The sequence below is a fragment of the Panthera onca genome, chromosome B1 (assembly GCF_046562875.1).
Source record: "Panthera onca isolate mPanOnc1 chromosome B1, mPanOnc1 haplotype 2, whole genome shotgun sequence".
Lineage (NCBI taxonomy): Eukaryota > Metazoa > Chordata > Mammalia > Carnivora > Felidae > Panthera > Panthera onca.
In genome coordinates, this window is record NC_138342.1 from 30,094,708 (window position 1) to 30,114,139 (window position 19,432).

At 36.2% G+C, this 19,432-nt stretch overlaps 1 protein-coding gene across 2 annotated transcripts in view; it reads right to left on the reverse strand.

The window, feature by feature from the left end:
* Positions 1-19,432, reverse strand: part of ARAP2 (ArfGAP with RhoGAP domain, ankyrin repeat and PH domain 2) — a 188,477-nt gene that overhangs the window by 121,437 nt on the left and 47,608 nt on the right. For both annotated transcript variants that reach the window (XM_078446218.2, XM_078446219.2), the window contains exons 8-9: positions 16,300-16,420; positions 7,856-8,034 (exon numbers count right to left, since the gene is read on the reverse strand). In XM_078446218.2, coding sequence (XP_078302344.1) covers positions 7,856-8,034; positions 16,300-16,420 — 300 coding nt within the window. The remainder of the gene's footprint in view (positions 1-7,855; positions 8,035-16,299; positions 16,421-19,432) is intronic.

Here is a 19,432-nt window from a genome sequence, read left to right on the forward strand (position 1 = left end):
TGTCTGAAGAATCAGACTTCATTAAGCATATACAGTACACTCCATAATTGGTTTAACATCTATTTGTGTAGTGCTCTGAAGCCTACTGAAAGCCATGAACCCTCATTTGATCTTGTAAATTATTCTGTGAAAAAGGCAGAGCAGATATAGCCATTTTTAAAATGGGAAAATTCGTCCTGGCAAAACAGCATTTAGGAAGTACTCAGTGAATGCCAGAAATCATGCTAAGTCCTGAGTCTGCACAAGAGCATAAGACAGGGTACCTACCTTTTGGAAGCTTATAGTCTAAGGAGGAAATGAGAAAGAATTGTAACAAGTGCATGGCTATAAACACTGAATCCAGCCAATCTCTGAAAAGAGCGTTATGTTCATATGAGAGTTTCCAAAGGAGGTGAACCTTGACGAAATAAATGACAAAACCTAGACCAGCTTGATCATGTATACCTCTCCGGCTTCAGTTCACTCATTTGCAAAATGTAGCAGTACTACACTTCATCAGTATGGTGAGGATAAAATCAATATGCTGAAAATGCTTAAAAGAACCCCAGGCACGGAGTAAGTGCTACACAGTCTGGTAAGCTACTGTTATATTATATAATTTCTACCTCTTGAATTTGAAACCAACTGACCATATTACCTATGAAAAAGTTAATTACAGGAAAATACACAAATTACTAGCAAACATATATAAATTTTTAAAAATGGGGTAGTGGCTGAGTAGCTCAGTCGGTTAAGCATCTAACTTCAGCTCAGGTCACGGTCTCACAGTTCATGAGTTCAAGCCCCGCATCGGGCTCTGTGCTGAAGCTCAGGGCCTGGAGCCTGCTTCAGATTCTGTCTCCTTCTCACTCTCTGACCCTCCCCAGCTTGTGCTCTGTCTCTGTTTCTGTCTCTCTCTCTCTCTCTCTCAAAAAAAAATAAACATTAAAAAAAATGTTAAGGGTTGGGTGGAAGGCAGATATTAAAAAATAAATTACCTATTAGCTACAATTGTCAGCCATATTCTCATGTTGAAAATTAGGTACAAGTCAGGGATAAGTCACACTTTGAACACTTAAAATGCTATAAACTGGATGGGAAAAAACAGGAGCATGAAAATTCAGAAGGTAATATTACTATAGAAAGCATAAAGCTAAAAACAGATTCTGGAGTAAACAATATCTTACGTTTAATTTGTGGTCATAGAATGTGGGATCTCAAAAAGCATGAATCCCACCACCAGTACTACCATAATGATGGCCATGTTTGGCAGAACAGATCTGGATACCTGCAAAGGTGGTCATGACCATGTAGGAGCCATGTGGGTCATGACCACTGGGAGTCAGACCTGGAGGAGAATCCCGGATAAGCCATTTACGGGCCGTATGACTACTACCGAGTTATTTACCTACACTCCAATTTCCTTATTTATAAGGACACAGTAATATCTACCTTATACAGCATTTTAATTAAAACTGAGTGAAATATAAATTTAGGGTCTAATACATCCAGAAAATTTGTGAGTTCTAAATACAGAATTTGTCTTCAATTAAAGTATTTATTTACAGTGACTGAAAGTATTCACACTAATGATTCTATCCTATATACACAGATTAGAATTAATGGTAAATAAGTTACCAAGATACTGAACTGGGTTATATGTGTGAATCTGTAGCACAAATGTGGTTAAAACTACATTTTAAAACTACACAGTGAAAGAGCAAACTACCAGTTTGATTCCTAAACAGAAAAATTAAAGAAGGGTTTGTTAACCCCAAACTTGCTGAAACCTCAAACCTATATTTGGAGATACTGGATGCCAGGTTTCCATGCCAGAAATTTAAGAACTTGGTGCTTAAACATTTGTTGAAAACAGATGTGGCATTGTATGACACTGGCACCAAATTTCCGGGGAAACACCAGATGCAGAGTTTGGCCAGATACAAAACCCAGAGAATTTGAGGCCACCACCTACACCCTGCTGCTTCTTTCTGTGCCACTCAACCCACAGCCCTATGAGATCGATTTAAATTCTATTTGAGTTTCATTCCCATGCCAGACACCGGAAACATTATGTAGGGGGACGAGGGGGAATGAGTCTCTTGTTATACCCTGATTTGAGAATGTTTAATGAAGTGAATTTATATAGTTAGAACTTCAACGCCACAATTATCATTAAATGGATACACAAACCCACCAAGCAAGACATCTGGTTGTAATGAAGTCACTAATACTAACATGATGCTCAAAAAAACTCATCACACACACAAAACATATATATGTGTGTATATATATATATATATATATATATATATATATATATATATGTATGTATGAATGTATTTATATGGAACTGGCTGTCAGGACAACCTGATAAATGGAAACCAAAACCAACTAACTTAAATTTGCCTTACATCCATTCGCGGAAGTTTCATTCAAACAGCAATACCATGTATATAACTCTACGTATGCTTCAGTGTATGTTCATATTTTATTATCTCATTTAAAATTTTAAATACTGGCCTACATACTATGTCCACATCATTTCAAGATAAATTCACAAAATATTTTCCAGAATACAGAAAACTCTATCAGCTTTGAAATAAAAGTTTAATTATATAAACAAAATCCCTACACAATAAAAAGAATGTAAAGTAAGCCATAGCTCAGAAAAGTGGTTACAGAAAATGACATGATGATTAATGTATTTTTCATACGAAGAGCTTAAATAATCAGAAAAGACAAAAAAAATCCCAATTAAAAAAATCGTGAAAGAAAATCAAGAGACAATTCACAGAAAATAACTTAAAAACAAAATTTAAAAAGAATGATAAGCTTTGGAGTCAAGAAAACAGCTGTAAAGAACCACGAATTCAACAAGCTTATTCTGCAAAATGTTTACTGGGTATCAGCTACTGGCCTGAAACTCCTGAAGACACAGCAGTGAATAAACAATCACACATTTAATTTGAGAATATAAAAATTATAACACGTTTAAGGTTAAAATGAAACTGTTACCTAATTCATGCAGCTAATAGCATTTTAAATGTGAACAATTCTTTAGAAAAAGGTCATAAAAAGGAAAAGGCTACATACAGAAAGCTACCAGAAATCTCATTTATTTTTTTACCAGTGTGTGCTACCCACACTGGAAGGTCAGATCCTAAACAGTAAGCATCTTCTGGTTTCCTACTGTACCCCCTAGAGCGGCACCCAGAAATGAGGTGTCCAATAAAAACCCATTTTGTAAAATGGATGAATATAGAAACACGGGGAAGTGTGGTATAACCTACACACTCTGAAACACCCAACTCATTTTATACAAAGTTGAAGTAACACTGCAAAAAATTATCATAATTATAATACATTGCAGGCATGTAAAACATAAGCAGAGACAAGGAAGAGAATATTTGTAAAAATTAAACACTGCATTTGCGAGATGATGTTAAATAAAGGAATGACATGTAATTTATGTGATAACAGCGCCACAGTGTTTTGCAACTGAGTAATTAGGTAGAGAATTTGTGTCTGGTTCTACTTTGCCAAACTCCTCTCTAACAAATGTTTTTACATATCTCTTCATAGTTCTTTTCTACTTTTTACAACCTGGGGGGGGGGGGGGAAGGGGGGGGGGTTGTCTCAGAAATAAGATCCCCTAAGGCATTTCTCCTACTCAGTCCAGAACTACTGCAAGTTCCAGCTCCTACAATCTGCTAATGAATGAAAGGGAGAGACAGAGGTAACAGAAAATAATGAACCTCTGAAGGGAGCAACCAGGAAAATGAAAAGTCCATGTTAATTCCATGGAGTTGAGATATGCCACAGTGAAGGGTCCATGAGGAGATGGAGACTGGCATGCCCCTTGCCATCATCACACCACGTCTCTTAAAAAAGGCAATAATTATGATAGCCTGTTCTAATAGCTATTTTAACTTAGAAAATTTAAGGTACTGATTCCACAGATTAAGAAAAAGCGAAAGAATTACTGAAAATATATTTGTAGGGATGTTTGACATGGAATCTTAAGGACACGCTTTGGAAGTAGAGAGAAAGCTCTGGAAAGGGTTAAAAATAATCCACAAAATGAGAATACATTTCCAGACAGAGTTCAAGGAACTTATGGGAAATAACAATTTCAAACTGTTTTCCAAACACTGTCCCTGTATGCTGACTTTGCAAATGGAGTTTACTCCACTAGATCATACACTGGCAATAAAAGTCTACGTTAAGAAAAAGGAATTAAATGATATTGTAGGACTCATAAGATGAAAATTGTAATTTCATTTAAAATTTAGATTTTAGCAAAAATAAATACCAGTGCCTACAGTTCAAAACTATGCACAATTAATAACAGTTCTTCAAATTTTCAAAATTCATTACCACTAATACTGATTATCTTAACATTCCACTTAAATGTTGGCACATTTCAAAATGTTCAATGAGAAAAGAGATATACTTCCAGATTAAAGTTAGTAACAAAAAGAAGTATAACAATACCAAGTTGAAGGATGATGAAGTACCCAATGTTGGTTGCAAGCTGTTTTTACACATTTTCCAATTCTAAAAATATCTTGTTCTCTTTACCTAGATGCTTATAACTTTTTAAAGGAAAAAAAAAAAAAAAAAACCTCAGAAAAGTGTTTCACTGTGTGTAGTTTTGGATCACATGTCACTGAACCACATGGGATGCCTTATACAATGTGGATTCCAACATTCCATCCCCAGAAATTCTAACTCTACAGTCTGGAATGAGACCAGATAGCTGGAATTTTAACACTCAACTTAAATAATGGCCTTAGAGATAGCAAGCCATCTCTCTTCTTTACACGACACCATTTAAACATAAAGACATTAACTTAATTATCTGAACCAATTAGTAGCAGAAGAATGAAAACCCAGAACTGCTACTCTGTCTATCTCCTTTGCTCTAAATGAACGTTTCAGCTTCCTTTTAAATAATTCTTCAACATATTCTACCTTTCCACCTCTATCCACTGTTTACTCTCTCTGGAATGGCCTCCTGAGTAAATTATGATAACTATGTATAAATAGAGGCAAGAAAAATAAAAATAGTTCATATGTTAGGGTAGTGTAGGTCAATTTTCCTTGTTTTTTTTTTATTCTATTCATACTGTAAGTTATGTGGGCAATAAATTCACTATTTTAAAAGTTTAAAAATGAAAATAATTTAGCTTTGATGCATGTAATCAAATTAGATCCAATGCAAATTTAGATACATAAGTTCAAAGCTAACACGTCTTGTTATTTTTTATTTTTAATATAGAATTAAAATTGACATATATTAGGTTCAGGTGTAACACTTGTACATTTTTATAAGTAGATTTTTTTTTCCATATTTAAAAAAAAACAAGATTACTTAATGTGTTGTATACTTAAAACTTTCAGAAGGTGCGTTGAAACAATGAACTTTTAGTACTTTTCTTAAATGCAAGCTTTAGTAAAGCCCTCTGCATTCAGGAGAAAGACTCCCCATTTAGCACATCACCCAAGTTCTTCACACAATCTATTCAACCATGTGAAAAAACCAATGGGCAACTTTCTCCAAGAGAGAAAAGGATACACCAGGATGTAAACGCAGATAAAATTGGAAAGGTAAGTGAGGGCCTAAACATAGAAGGCCTTCCTTGATTTGTCCGTCCAGTCTTGAGCCACTTAGTTATTTAAGACTTGACTCAAGATCAGGTCCCTTAATACCCAGCTCTATACATCATGATGCAACTTTTTAAAAATAACATATACACAAGCAACAGTATGCACTTTTTAAAGGTACATATAAAGACACGTTAATGCATAGAAAAGGAACCGAAATATACATAACTGAAAATAGGTGTATGTCTCAAAAGATGAGGAGGGGGTCCAGCATTAATGCTTTCATTTTTAAGAATATATTCATTACTTGCGTACGTGGAAGCGTTTCTAATCTTGAGACTTCATGAGATGCCTTTTTTGCACTTCTCTGTAACTTCTGCGTGAGACTAATAAAGCACTGGGCTCCCTATCCATCAAAAACGCTGGTACTGTCTAACTTTTCCTCCTGGAAGACAGGACATGTGTCCTCAGCAAGTGCACGCCTTGCAGACTACCTCACCTGGTAGAATGTGTACTGAATGCACACTCTGAACCTTCTAAGCAACTAAGTTTTTCAAAGAAAAAAGCTCAGTCTATTTCTAAAAGGTCATAGGCCAGAAATGGTCTTTTCAACATACACTTTAAAAAAGTTTGGTATAATGGCTAAGACGCTAGACTTAGAGTCATACAGTTCTGGTTTTGTTATGCATGAAGATCTGCAATCCTTACTCAATCCTCATTTTCCTCATCTATAAAACACGGAAGAGCATATCTTCCTCCTATATTTGTGGGCAAGATTAAAAGGAAATGTTTATAAATTAATCAGCACAATCACTGGTACTCACCAGAGGGCAGAGTCATTATTGTGTTTTTTATGCTCAATTGCTAATATTAAAGCAATAATTTCATACAACTTCTTTCTAATAGAGAAAGTTAATAAAACTTTTAAAAAACATCTACTTTAGGAGAATAACATATACCCACACAATCTGGCTAGTGGAAGTGATGAAACTAATATCTGAAGTCCATCAACTCTGTGCAAGTAAAAAATGAATACCTCAATTAATCTGGCAGAGGAACTTCCATACCAATAAATGCAAATTATGCATTTTTAAACTCGATTCCAATGAGAAAAGTTTTAATCATCTTACTTCACAGCCAGAAAATGTTCACATTAAGTTCATACACATTATAAGCTGTACGTCACTATTCTTGAGGAAGATGCTAACTATCCAAGTTATTAATATGCCAACAGTGCTCAATGATGCCTTCCACAGTTAACTGGCTAAGAAATCTTATCCAAAACATATAAGGAATAAGACCGTGCTGAGGTTCAGAAGATGCCTTAAAGATCTATAGTTAATTTCTTAAAACTACCATTTGTTTTGAGTTTCTATCTCTATTTTTTGTTATGAAAACAACATTTACATCCCAGCTTTCATAACCCATTATGATGTCTCACAAAATGAGTTTGTCTTAGATCAGATATACAAAGCACACTGTGTAATTCCACAAATTACTAAGTATCTAATATATTTTAGGCTAAAAGATTAAGAATTCATTCCACAAAAGGAGTATTTTCCTATACATATTGAACACCAGATATGTCAGAGAAAGGGAAGTCTACCAAATCAAAGTTAACCGAATTTGTTAGAACTACAACATCAGTCTCCTCAAAACAGTTAACTTCTCTATTAAGTCCTTCTATATTACCCAAACTCAGTAAGTCAACAACTCAAGCCTATTTTATATGTGGCATGTGTGTGTATGTATATGCATATATGAACCATTTGCCTATAGTAAATTATCTCCTCTGCAAGCAACATATCTGCTCAAAAAAATAAATAAATAAAAATGCTGGAAACTCAAGAAAATATATCACCTGTGCCTACTCTTAAAATTTTCTATCATAAAAGAAACAACAGGTGCAGAACTGAGCCTATTTCATCAACAGCTGAATGGTTAATTGGTTCTTAATTAATTATTATCTCACGTAGTTTTATAACATTACTTCAGGTAAGGAATACTCTTCAAAAATTATTTTCAATGATTTTGTCAGTCTCTTAAAAAGATGATGCCTAGCCTCAAATTTGATGTAGATTACGTTCCTGCCACTGGAGGAACTGAGTAAATTCAACAAAATAACACCTTCTTTGTTACATTTAGTGCAGTACTCAAGGCAAAAGCAAGATGCTATAAAGTAAAAACTCTAATAAGTCTAAGGAAGCATAGTTGTTAATGTAATCAAGGAACCGCAAATTACAATAGTTGTAACATAGCTCCTCACCTGTTCATTTTTGCAAAGCCACACGCTGTTTCCACTTAACACAGTAAAAATTTTGGCTTTATACCCTCTCAATTCAAGATATCCACATTTCTCAGGTGCAGCAGCTGCTTGAGACTGCAAGGCAGGGGACTGTGATTTCAGTGCATTTAACAGTATGCTGATCCAGTCATTTCTCTCCTCTGAAAATGAAGACAGGAGAAAATACATCCGTACTCATATAAATTATACAGACACAGAAACAGGGCAAAGGATCTATTCTCTCTGTAACACATCATTTACAGATTCTTTCCCACAACCGCAATCTAAATGCCCCTGCAGTCTGAGCCAATGGCCCTATTTCCTAAGAGAAAAGAAGTAACACTAGCCAGGTGTTCTGTAACTAATACTGATGGCCTCACCTGGGAGCTTATTAGACTGCAACATCTCAGGGCCATTCAGGACCTGATGAATCAGAATCTTCAGTTTAAGAAGATTCCCAGGTGATCTGAATCTATGTTAATATTTAAGAAGCACTCGTATAGATCATTCATGAGACTGGATTTTTTCTTTTATCAGAAGTAATACTGAGACCAGTTAACACATTTTACCTGGCAACTAAGTTACTCAAATGCCCAGAAAATCTTACTTCTGTTACTTAGAGCCTACTCTACTTAAGAGTACGCAAACTTGATAGTCACTCATCCAATCTATTCTCACCAAACAATAACATCTCATTTTGTAAATTAAAATTTAGTCTTCTCCCTCCATAAAAGCGGAGTGACCTTCAACTATGCATAACACACTGCGTTATGGGGACAGAAATTTGATCCAGTCCCCAAAGAGCAATCAAAGTTGTAAGTCAAGTTAGATATGAACATAGAACACAGAATACTATAAGTGTCATACAAATGATATCAAATAATACACGAGTCAATTCAATGGAGGTACATGATTTGCTGAAGGTCATACAGCAAGTGTAACATTAACAGAATCAAATGTTTTAACTCTCAATTGTTCACAGCACTAAGGGGGTTGAAAAAGGACTGTGTTAGGTCTTGGAATGAGGAGCATTTGAAAAGACAAAACTGGGGTCCGGTGAGGGAAGAGCAGAACTTTATAACTCTAAACAAAGAAGAACACAAGAACAAAGGCAGGAAGAACCAACATCTGTTCAGGGACTGATAGAGAAGCATATTGCTAATTTTGAACTCACAAAGAAATAATAGGAAATACGGCTACAGCTTCTGCAGTACCTGTAAGGAATTTTGCCTCCAAACTTTATTACAGAGGCAAAAAATAAAAAGTCAAGATTCTTAGCAAGGAAGTGACATGATTAGCAAGATGATAGGCAGACCAAACTGAAACTTGGAGATCAGGAATAAGGCAAGAGAGGCATGAAGTACAATGAAAATGGAAACAAAAGAACACTTGAAAAGTCAAGACATTAAGGGATAGAAAAAATATCTGAAGTTTTAAATAGGTTAGAAGGTATTCACAAAAATTTAAATTAACCGATAGCTTAGTACCCTGACTTGACCAAAGAATGTAGAAGGTTTCATTTTGTTAAGATAACCACCCCAGGTTTTTAGTGCCCTGGCAGCACCTAGGTGGACTGATAATAATGTGTGAATGAAGGTGGCCTACACAAAAGACGATCCATGGAAGTGGATAAATGTTTAAGGTAAAAGGAGAAGAAATGGACAAATCTTGAGGTATGACTATATCTATGAGGCTGGAAAATGGGCTAGCAAAAAACAGAGAAGTGGTTATCAAGGCAAAAGGAAAAAAACAAAACAAAACAAAAAACACAACAGAATTCTACGTAGGAAAAATGATCAAGAAGGAAGAGGAAGGAAAGAATAAGCTGGCCCAAGCTTGGAAAATTGGATAGTATCTCAGATCTAAGACCTGTCTGGAAAGAATAACTCCATTGTGGATTGATGTAAGTCTCCATATTAGACTTGCTTACATTCCAAATGAACCCTAAGTTATAACAAGACTTAATTTTTAAATTATCTTTATTCCTGCTCACCTTCAACACTACTAAAAACAGTTGTGCCTTAAATGATGAAGGCCAAAGTGTGTATTAAATCTCATTCAGCAATGCTTTACTTCAGGTATTTCACAATCCCCAGGTAATAGTGCCCGCGTATCAGGAGGAAATAATTTATCCAAATTCCTCAGCATCATTAGAAACTAAAGCACATGAAAATATTCAAGTAACGAAGTCAATGTGAATATGCAGCACTGACTCTACAAGTTTTTTTTTTTAAGTTTATTTATTTGACAGAGAGAGAGAGAGAGAGAGAGAGAGAGAGAGAGAGAGAGAGAAGGGAAGGTGCATTGAGAGAGGAAGAGAATCCCTGACATGGGCTTGACCCCACAAACCATGAGATCATGACCTGAGCCAAAATCAAGAGTCAGATGCTCAAATGACTGAGTCACCCTGACACCCCTAGTCTACATTTTAGACCTACATGAACAGACCCAGACTGCACTATGATAATTTTTTACATTTTCAGTAACACAACAAACCTTCCATTGGTTATTACTTGTGATTAGTTTCACACAAAATATTCTTGCCAACTAAACAGCACAGAATGTTTTTTATTTGTATTAATCTGCATAAATCATTTAGTTTGAAATGTAGATTTTTTTATTGAAAAGAAACCTACCTTAGGTTTTTATTTTTTTATTGAAATATAAACATACAATGGCCTATTAGTTTCAGGTGTACAACAGGATTCAACCATTCTATCCATTACTCAGTGCTCATCAAGATGAGTGTACTCTTAACCCCCTTTATCTTTCTCATGCATTCCGACTGCACCTTGCCTCTAGGCAACCTCCAGTTAGTTCTCCATATGTAAGAGCCTGTTTTTCTCTTTTTTTTCTTCATTTTGTTTTAAATTCTTAAAATTTAAATTTAAGATTCTTAAATTCCACATAAGTGAAATCATATGGTATTTGTCTTTCTCTAACTTATTTCATTTTGTAGGTCATAACTTTATGAACTAGGCCAAACTGTTTATGGTTTCTATTGCTATTATGTATCTCAGTTTCTCAGGAAAATAATTTGAAACTGGCATTTGTGGCTGTTAGACTTAAACATATTATGGTTACATCTCAACAAATGGTTCTCTGATAGCCTAGAACTATTACCTAGCTCCGGAGGGCCTCATTTACTAATAGGAAGTTAACAGTCATGAATAAATACAAGAATTAATAGTAACATTCAGTTTATTTTTAATTACCCATGCCAATGGAGATAAACAGTGATACAGATAATTCTAACATAATAAAACAGATTACAAGCATCATTGGTATTTGGCTGTGTAATGTGTGTATCCTTAGACATGGGGAATATGCTTTGGCAAGTCATAATATTGCAAGTCAAATATTGATTTTCCCTTGGGCTAAATGTCTTGGGCAAAGCAAGATACTATGCTAGCTTCTGCCTACTCTTCACACCAAGGTTCTTTTATTCTTTCTAATAACAAATATTTACTGAGTGTCTAACTTGATCTTAGCACTGTGCTAATAAGCACTATTCCTTAGAGAATATGCTCTGACCTAAACATGGCTTTGTTCAAAGTAGAGCACTCCGGGTTGGAAAAAGGGAAAACAAACAAAATCACCACTTTCTTATAATTATTGTAGAATGTAAAAAAAAGATAATGATCCCCTCAAACTAGTTTTTGAGGTTTTCAGGAATGAATGCCAACTACTGTAAGAAACAAAAAGTAAAGGGGCACCTGGGTAGCTCAGTCGGTTAAGTGTCCTACTCTTGATTTTGGCTCAGGTCATGATCTCATGGGTTCATGGGATCATGCCCCACATTGGGCTCTACACTGACAGCACTAAGCCTGTTCAGGATTCTGTCTCCCCACCTCTCTCTGCCCCTCCTCCACTTGTTCATGTTCACTCTCTCAAATAAGCAAACATTAAAAAAAAAAAAAAAAAGTTAAGAAACAACAACAACAAAAACCAACAGGAGAGACAATATTCTCTGACCACTGCATTTAGGAGTAGGCATATTCATTAGCAGCATAAAGGATTGATTATACTAGGGATAATTATACTTGGGTAACATGAGGGCTGTGTATAAGATTAGTGACAGAAGCTAATGCTTCAGATGGACCTTTACTTTTGATATGCTAATATAACTGAACCAAAAAGTCGTCAATGTAACCCATGATCAATTTTAGGGAAGAAAGTACCTGCATACACCATGGCTGTTCATAAAATCAATAACCATTCATTCACACAAATATTTCCTGAGTGCCTACTAGGTTCCAAGACCTATTCTGAATACCAGGAATGCAAGCGTGAACAAAACAGACCACAGCCTTACTCTCCTGGAGTTTGCCCTCTGGTCAAAGGAGGAAGGCAATAAAACACAGATATGTAATCTATTACACATTGACAAGTGCAAAGGGACAAAGAAAAAGCAAGGGATGGAGCACATAAGAAATATCAACTTCTTAAACTGGGTACTAGAAAAAGCCTCAGAAAGAAGGCAATGGTTAGGCCAAAGCCTAAAGAAAGAGGAAGTGATGGAGCAAGTCAGGAGGATGGCTGGTGGGAGAGCATTCCAGGTTAAAGAAAGCAGCAGTCAGTGCCAATGCCCTGGAGCAACAGAAGAATTGTTGAAATGCAGTGAGTGAGGGAGAGCACAGAAGGAGATAAGGACAAACAGACCAGAACCAGAGCACGTAGGGGCTCTTGGACAGAAGTACTTTACTCTGAGTGAGATGGAGAGACAACACAGCATCTGAAGTGGATGGACGTGATCTGACTTCTTTGATGAATGATCCCTGACAGCTGTGTAGAAAAATAGGCCTGCAGTCGATCAAAGAAGGTTATTACAAAACCCAGATAGAGGCAGTGGCTTGCATTAGAGTCGTAATGACAGAGGTTTTGAGAATTAAGAATGCAGGCATATTTCCAAAGTCGAAATGATCAGATGTGCTGATGGACTGGATGCGAGATATGAAAGGAAAAGATTCAAGAATGACTCCACAGTTTGCGACCTAGTATGATAATCCACTATACAATGGAGAACTTTTTTTTTAAGTTTATTTTTTTATTTTGAAAGAGAAAGAGAGAGCAGGGGAGGGACAGAGAGGCAGAGATAGAGAATCCCAAACAGGCTTCATAGTGTCAGAGCAGAGCCCGATGTGGGGCTAGATCCCATGAAGCGTCAGACTATGACTTGAGTCAAAATCAAGAGTAGGACACTTAACCGACTGAGCCATTCCAGCTGCCCTGACAGTGAAGAACTTATAATTCCCCTGGCTCTCACTCCAGCCAGTTAATGCTCCATGACTCACTTCTAAAAACATTGACTATTTCAAGGCAGGTAAGTCTACTTGTCCAAAATAACTGAGAGAAACATATGTTTCTAACCCAAATGTTCGTTAAAAAAATAAAAATTTAAAAAACAAATAATAAATAAATAAGCTTTCAGTATCATTGCTGCCACTGGAGGGCTGTAAAATGCTGTCTGGAAACAGAGTCGAAAGGAAAAACAGCTGCCTGCCTCCCAGAGGTTTAGAATTAGCTTAGGTGGACAGGAACATGAGCCTACGGCTGATCGCCAGTACTGAAAATGGCCCAGGAACACAAATGACGACCACTCAGAATTCTTAAGCCCTTTTCTAAGGATGCAAACTGCCGACTCAAAACATCACCTTCTTTTTGAAGTACCGCATCTGTATGTGTGGCCACAGGTGCCAGGGAATACAGACTGGAAAGATCATCAGCGGTTATGACCCTCTGGCCAATTCCAAAGGAATCCGACTAAATTTTTTATTTTAGGAAGAGTATTTACAAAATGCTATTACCTCAATATAATTCACTTTCAACTAAGAGCATGACAATACCGCACTAAGAAACATGGGGGAATTGAAGCCTTTGAAACTTTGTGGGAAAAAATTGCCAAACTGTAACCTATGTAAGAAATGCCAGTGGGCAATGCAGCAGTTTAGAAATAGGGACACTGGTTACAGGGGAGACAGGGTAGCTGTTGTACATAGGATTTTCAGAACCTTCTCATCAAAAATGGAGAATTCATTTCTGCTATGATGTCGAACCATTTTCCCTTTGTGTTCTCAACTTTCATCTTGCTTCTTCATTAGACTGAAGTAAAGTTTCATCTGGCTTAAAGTTCATTAAGTCAAATATTTCATAAGCCACTAAGGTTGATTTCTCAATTCCCAGAAAGTAAAAAATAATCAACCATTTGTATTCAGGAAAGGAGAAAAAAAAACAAGAAAACATACTTAGCATCTTGTTGAAGGTTCCATACTAAATACATAGACACACATACACCATTTACACATATATGCATACACACACACACATCTACGTATATCTAGCTTTAAAAATGTTAGTTACTACGTAAAAATGACTTTCAATGAAAATAACTTACTCAGTAATTCCATTTGGATAGTCTCAGTTTTTACTGAAGCAGTATTTTCATGCTTTTAAAACTTAGAGACCTAAGACTTATTTAACAAATAATAATTTATACCAAAGTTTGACTGCAATTATACTATTTATGTATCAATTATGTGATATATGAACTACACATGAACTACATATCACAGAAGGACATTGGTTGATTGTAAACATGTAACTTTGAAACGTGTGGGTTGATATATTCTACTTAAATGTGTCTGTTTAACTTTTAACTACAGTAAGTAAATATGGCTAAACAGATTTCCACACAGGTTGGAAGCTTTATTTAGTATGGTCTGTCTTAACACGCAAGTTATGTGGCATATGTGAAATTCGTTTTGAGAAGCCAAGGGGAAAGTGATAAGCACCTGAAAGAAACAGTCACCTTCTGGGCAGAGGAAACCAAAGCATAAGGAAAGATCCTCAGGATATCCAGTCGAGAAGAGAGTTTCTTAGGCTTTCCTGGCCATACACTCTGCAACTACTCAGTGCTGTCTGAGGCACAAGGGCAGCCACAGACAATATGTAAATGAACGACAGTGGCTCTGATCTAAAAGGTTTTATTTACAAAAACAAGCAGAGGTCAGATTTAGGTTATAAGCCATGTTTTGCCAACCCCTTCCCTAGACTATAGCTCTCAATGCCTTTTTAAATAGCAAGTCAAGTAAGAAACATTCTTTCCATTATGTATGTACAATAGATACCTAGGTAGCTCTCACAATACAATGCTAACTTCAAGCGAGGCACTTTGATAGTTCTTATTCTATTCCACGTTTGTTTTTCTGTTTTGGGGGGATTTTTTAAAATACCATCAGAAACCACTGAGTTGATCTCACAAATGGCTAGTGATTCACAGTGAAAAAAAGCTGCTTCAGTGTGAACAGCAGCTGGAATTTATGAGTTACTGATTATCCCAAGGAATAATGAAAGCTTTCTAGGAATATATAAGATTCATTGAATGTTTTCATTCATTCATTGAATGAATGATTCACTCATTCATTTGCCATGCACTGGTATATGTTCTAGGAATCTAGCAGTATAAAAAAGACAAATACTGCCCCCAATATAGCTAATATTGTTATAGTTTATAAAGATGTAAATTGTGATGTGTAAAATTGAGCAATTGTAACACCTACATCTCTCACAAGATCATTGTGAAAAATGAAGCACAAGTATTTAGTAAGTTCTCCATATCATCATTATTCAATTAAGTACCAAGAAGTACTTTCAAAATCAAGCTGAGCTATAATCTATACTAAAATAAAACCTTTACAATAAATTAAAATTATAATTCTTTAATTAATGAAGATGGCTTTACCTATATTATTTAAAAGCAGTGAGTATGTTACAATATATAGTAATGATATATTGATAGTCAAAGCATACAACAGAGAACTCTTAGCTCTCCCGGCTCTCCCTCCTTCCCACCTCCAAAAGTCAGAAAAGATCTAAGGATTTAAAATGACTCCATCCACAACCCAACTACATGCCATCTAATTTTCACCATCAACTGACCTATAGCAGATGATGAAGGTAAAAAGAATTTTAAAAAATATAAAAGATGTTCCAAAATCTGTGTTAGTATGACATGTGTTCAGTTAAACCTGCCTAAGGAAACTTCCATAAAACCAACTTTTAATAGTTAGAAAAATGTTTTTGCATATCAAATAACTACTCTGCATTATCAAAACAACAGTTAAAACATGGACTCCAGGAGCAGAGATTTTTGCCTACTTTTTTTTTCCACTGCCATATATCCAGAATTTAGAGGAATTCTTGTCACTTAGTAGATCCTAAGTATTTGCCGCACGCAAGAATAGTGAAAAACAAATGACTTGTCAACTTGTTTATTAGGGCATTCAAAAGAACATAAAATGTAAATTATTCAAAAGTAACATATTTAAAGATTTCTTGACATTTGCAGCTTAATTGGTTTATCAATCTTCTGATTGGTCAGAAATTAATGTCTGAGTGTTCTTACAAAGATAAAAAACTAATCTTACCTTCTTTTTCTACTCTAAAAACAAAAGTTCTTTGTGTTGTAACAACTTCAAATTTGTTGTCTCCTTGAACTCGTACCGTAGATATAGCAGAAAGAGGAATTATTCCTTTTGAATACTTCTCCTGTGTTCGTTAGAGAAAAAAATAAATAAGACAAATTAAAATGCAATTCTCATGACCTTATCAGAAATAGAATGGTAGCATATTTACAGCTGCTTCTCTTTCATAATTTTAATCTAAATTTTTTAGATGACATACAAATAGTATATATATCCTCATTCACACCTAACACCTCAGAAAGGAAAATATTAAGTGGCCCTTTCAAGTAAGATATCTTTTCAATTTTCTCATCTGGAATTAAAAATAAAAGGCAAAGAATCAAACACAATTGTACTAGACCAGCAATATACAGTTCCAAGAACCAACACTATGTTTTTTAAAACAATATCTTCAAAATGATTTTATGGTGTTTGCAGGCATCTGCTGGCCATAATGGGTACTGTAACTAAACTATTTCAAAACTACTGCTATTACACATTGTGAACAAAATGTATCTCAAACCCCAGATTGCTGGATTATATTAAATATATTACTCAATGATTCTAATCATTATCTTAATAACACAACTGCATCACTTTACCTGTAATTCCCCAATAAAAAAGACGAAAGAATTAAAAAGATGGATAGGACTGTTTGCAATTGGCACATACGTATTACAACTGGGGCTGTATGCAACTGGCATTTACATTTTATCAATTTGCTCAAGAAGATCATCCTGAAGACTCTTGGTAGCTTTCTCTGTCTTCATTTTTCTGGATCCACCAACACCATTCATCACAATGACCACCCCACCATTTCAGCTATTTAGCTATTAAGTGTGTAATATTTACTGGGCCTCGTGTTGGAAAGAAAATTCCAGGGGCAGCTGGGCATCTCAGTCAGTCAAGCAGCTGACTTTGGCTCAGGTCATGATCTCATGGTTCGTGAGGTCGAGACCTGCACTGGGCTCTGTGCTCACAGTCGGAGCCTGAAGCCTGGAGCCTGCTCTGGATTCTGTGTCTCCCTCTCTCTCTGCCCCTCCCCTGCTCGCGCTCATGTGTGCGCACACTCTCTCTCTGTGTCTCAAAAATAAATAAATGTTAAAAAAATTTTAAAAAGAAGAAAATTCCAAATAGTATTTATACATTCAAGGAGTCTCAAAATGAAAGCCCAGCTAATGTAATGAAAGAAAAGTTTAAAACTGAGCACAAACCATGGAATATACATGCACAAAGATGTGGAACTCTCAGTTCTGCTTAAAAGAGATCAGATGTGTTTTCACAGACATAATGATATTAGAGCCTGACTTGAAGAAACCTTAAGTTTACCAGATAACCAGTTAGACAGCATTAATAATAGAGGTGTAAGGAGAGAAATAAGAGGATCCACAGTGTAGAGTCAAAAGAGGTGAATCTGGAAACTTACATCAAAGGACACATTTCGAAAGATCTTAAATATCAGAAGAATTTGAACACATCTTTATGGGGCTTCTTCTACTATTTACACCAGTATTCATGGAACCCTCATTTTTGAGCAGACCCCAAAGTATCTGAAGCAACTTGTTAGGAAAAAAAAAAAAAAAAAAATTAAACCATTCCATGCAGATTTCGCCTCGGGTCATGATCTTGTGGTTCGTGAGTTCCAGCTCCGTGTCAGACTCTTGCACTGACAGCTCAGAGCCTGGGACCTACTTCAGATTCTGTGTCTCCCTCTCTCTCTGCCCCTCTCCTGCTCATGCTCTCTCTTTCTCTCTCAAAAATAAATAAACATTAAAAAAATTTTTTAAAGGGGCAAATGAAATATGGCCTTTCGTAGCAACATGGATGGAACTGGAGAGTGTGATGCTAAGTGAAATAAGCCATACAGAGAAAGACAGATACCATATGGTTTCACTCTTATGTGGATCCTGAGAAACGTAACAGAAACCCATGGGGGAGGGGAAGGAAAAAAAAAAAAAAAAAAGAGGTTAGAGTGGGAGAGAGCCAAAGCATAAGAGACTGTTAAAAACTGAGAACAAACTGAGGGTTGATGGGGGGTGGGAGGGAGGGCAGGGTGGGTGATGGGTATTGAGGAGGGCACCTTTTGGGATGAGCACTGGGTGTTGTATGGAAACCAATTTGACAGTAAATTTCATATATTAAAAAATAAAAAAAAAATAAAAAAAATTTTTTAAAGGGGCACCTTGGTGGCTCAGTTGGTTAAGCATCCAACTTTGGCTCAGGTCATGATCCAGCAGTTCGTGAGTTCAAGCAACACGTGAGGCTCTTGTACTGACAGCTCAGAGCCTGGAGTCTGCTTAGGATTCTGTGTGTGTCTCTCTCTGCTGCCCCTCCCCTGCTTGCGCTCTGTCTCTCTCTCTCTCATAAAATTGAACTTTTTTTTTTTAATTTAAACCATTCCATGCAGAGAACAAGTGCCAAGGTCATATTCCTCTCAGTGGCAAACTTCTGCCATGCATACCAGAGAGGTAAGGAACAGTCACCGTCAGCAACATGGTGTTCTACTGGGAGGTTATCCTCTGCCAGTTGACAAGATACACTATACTATCCTATTTCCCTCTTACTCCTTTGTTGGCTTCTTCGCTTCCAATGCCTCTGCTCCAATCTGCCATCCCTGACTACTATATGTACACATCAAAACTCTATGCATTCAACACCATTTAAAATGCCAATGCCACAAAAGCTTTCCCACATCCCCTCACACAGCCAAAACTGATAAGATATCTGAACTGTAATTGAAGATGTTGAGCGGGCAACCTCACAGAAAAAGAAGGATGTCAAGAAGTAAGTACAAGGCAGCTTTTCTTCTCCTGGTTTTCCTTTTTGTTTGTTTGGGGGTTTTTTGTGTATATTTTTTTGTTTTTGTTTTTTATATTTTCTAAAAAAAAAATCCCTTCTTACCAACTTTCAGCTACCAACTTTCTGAGGAAAATTCTCAAATCTGTTCGGTCAACTCCAGCCCCATATTTCAAGTCGTCAATTGTATATATAACTATCCCATAAGCACCTCACACTTTAAATCATCTCCTGAAAACATACCCTTCCCCTCTGTAACCTGTTCATTAAATCTCGCTCTTCTAGTCAGTCTTAAATAGTC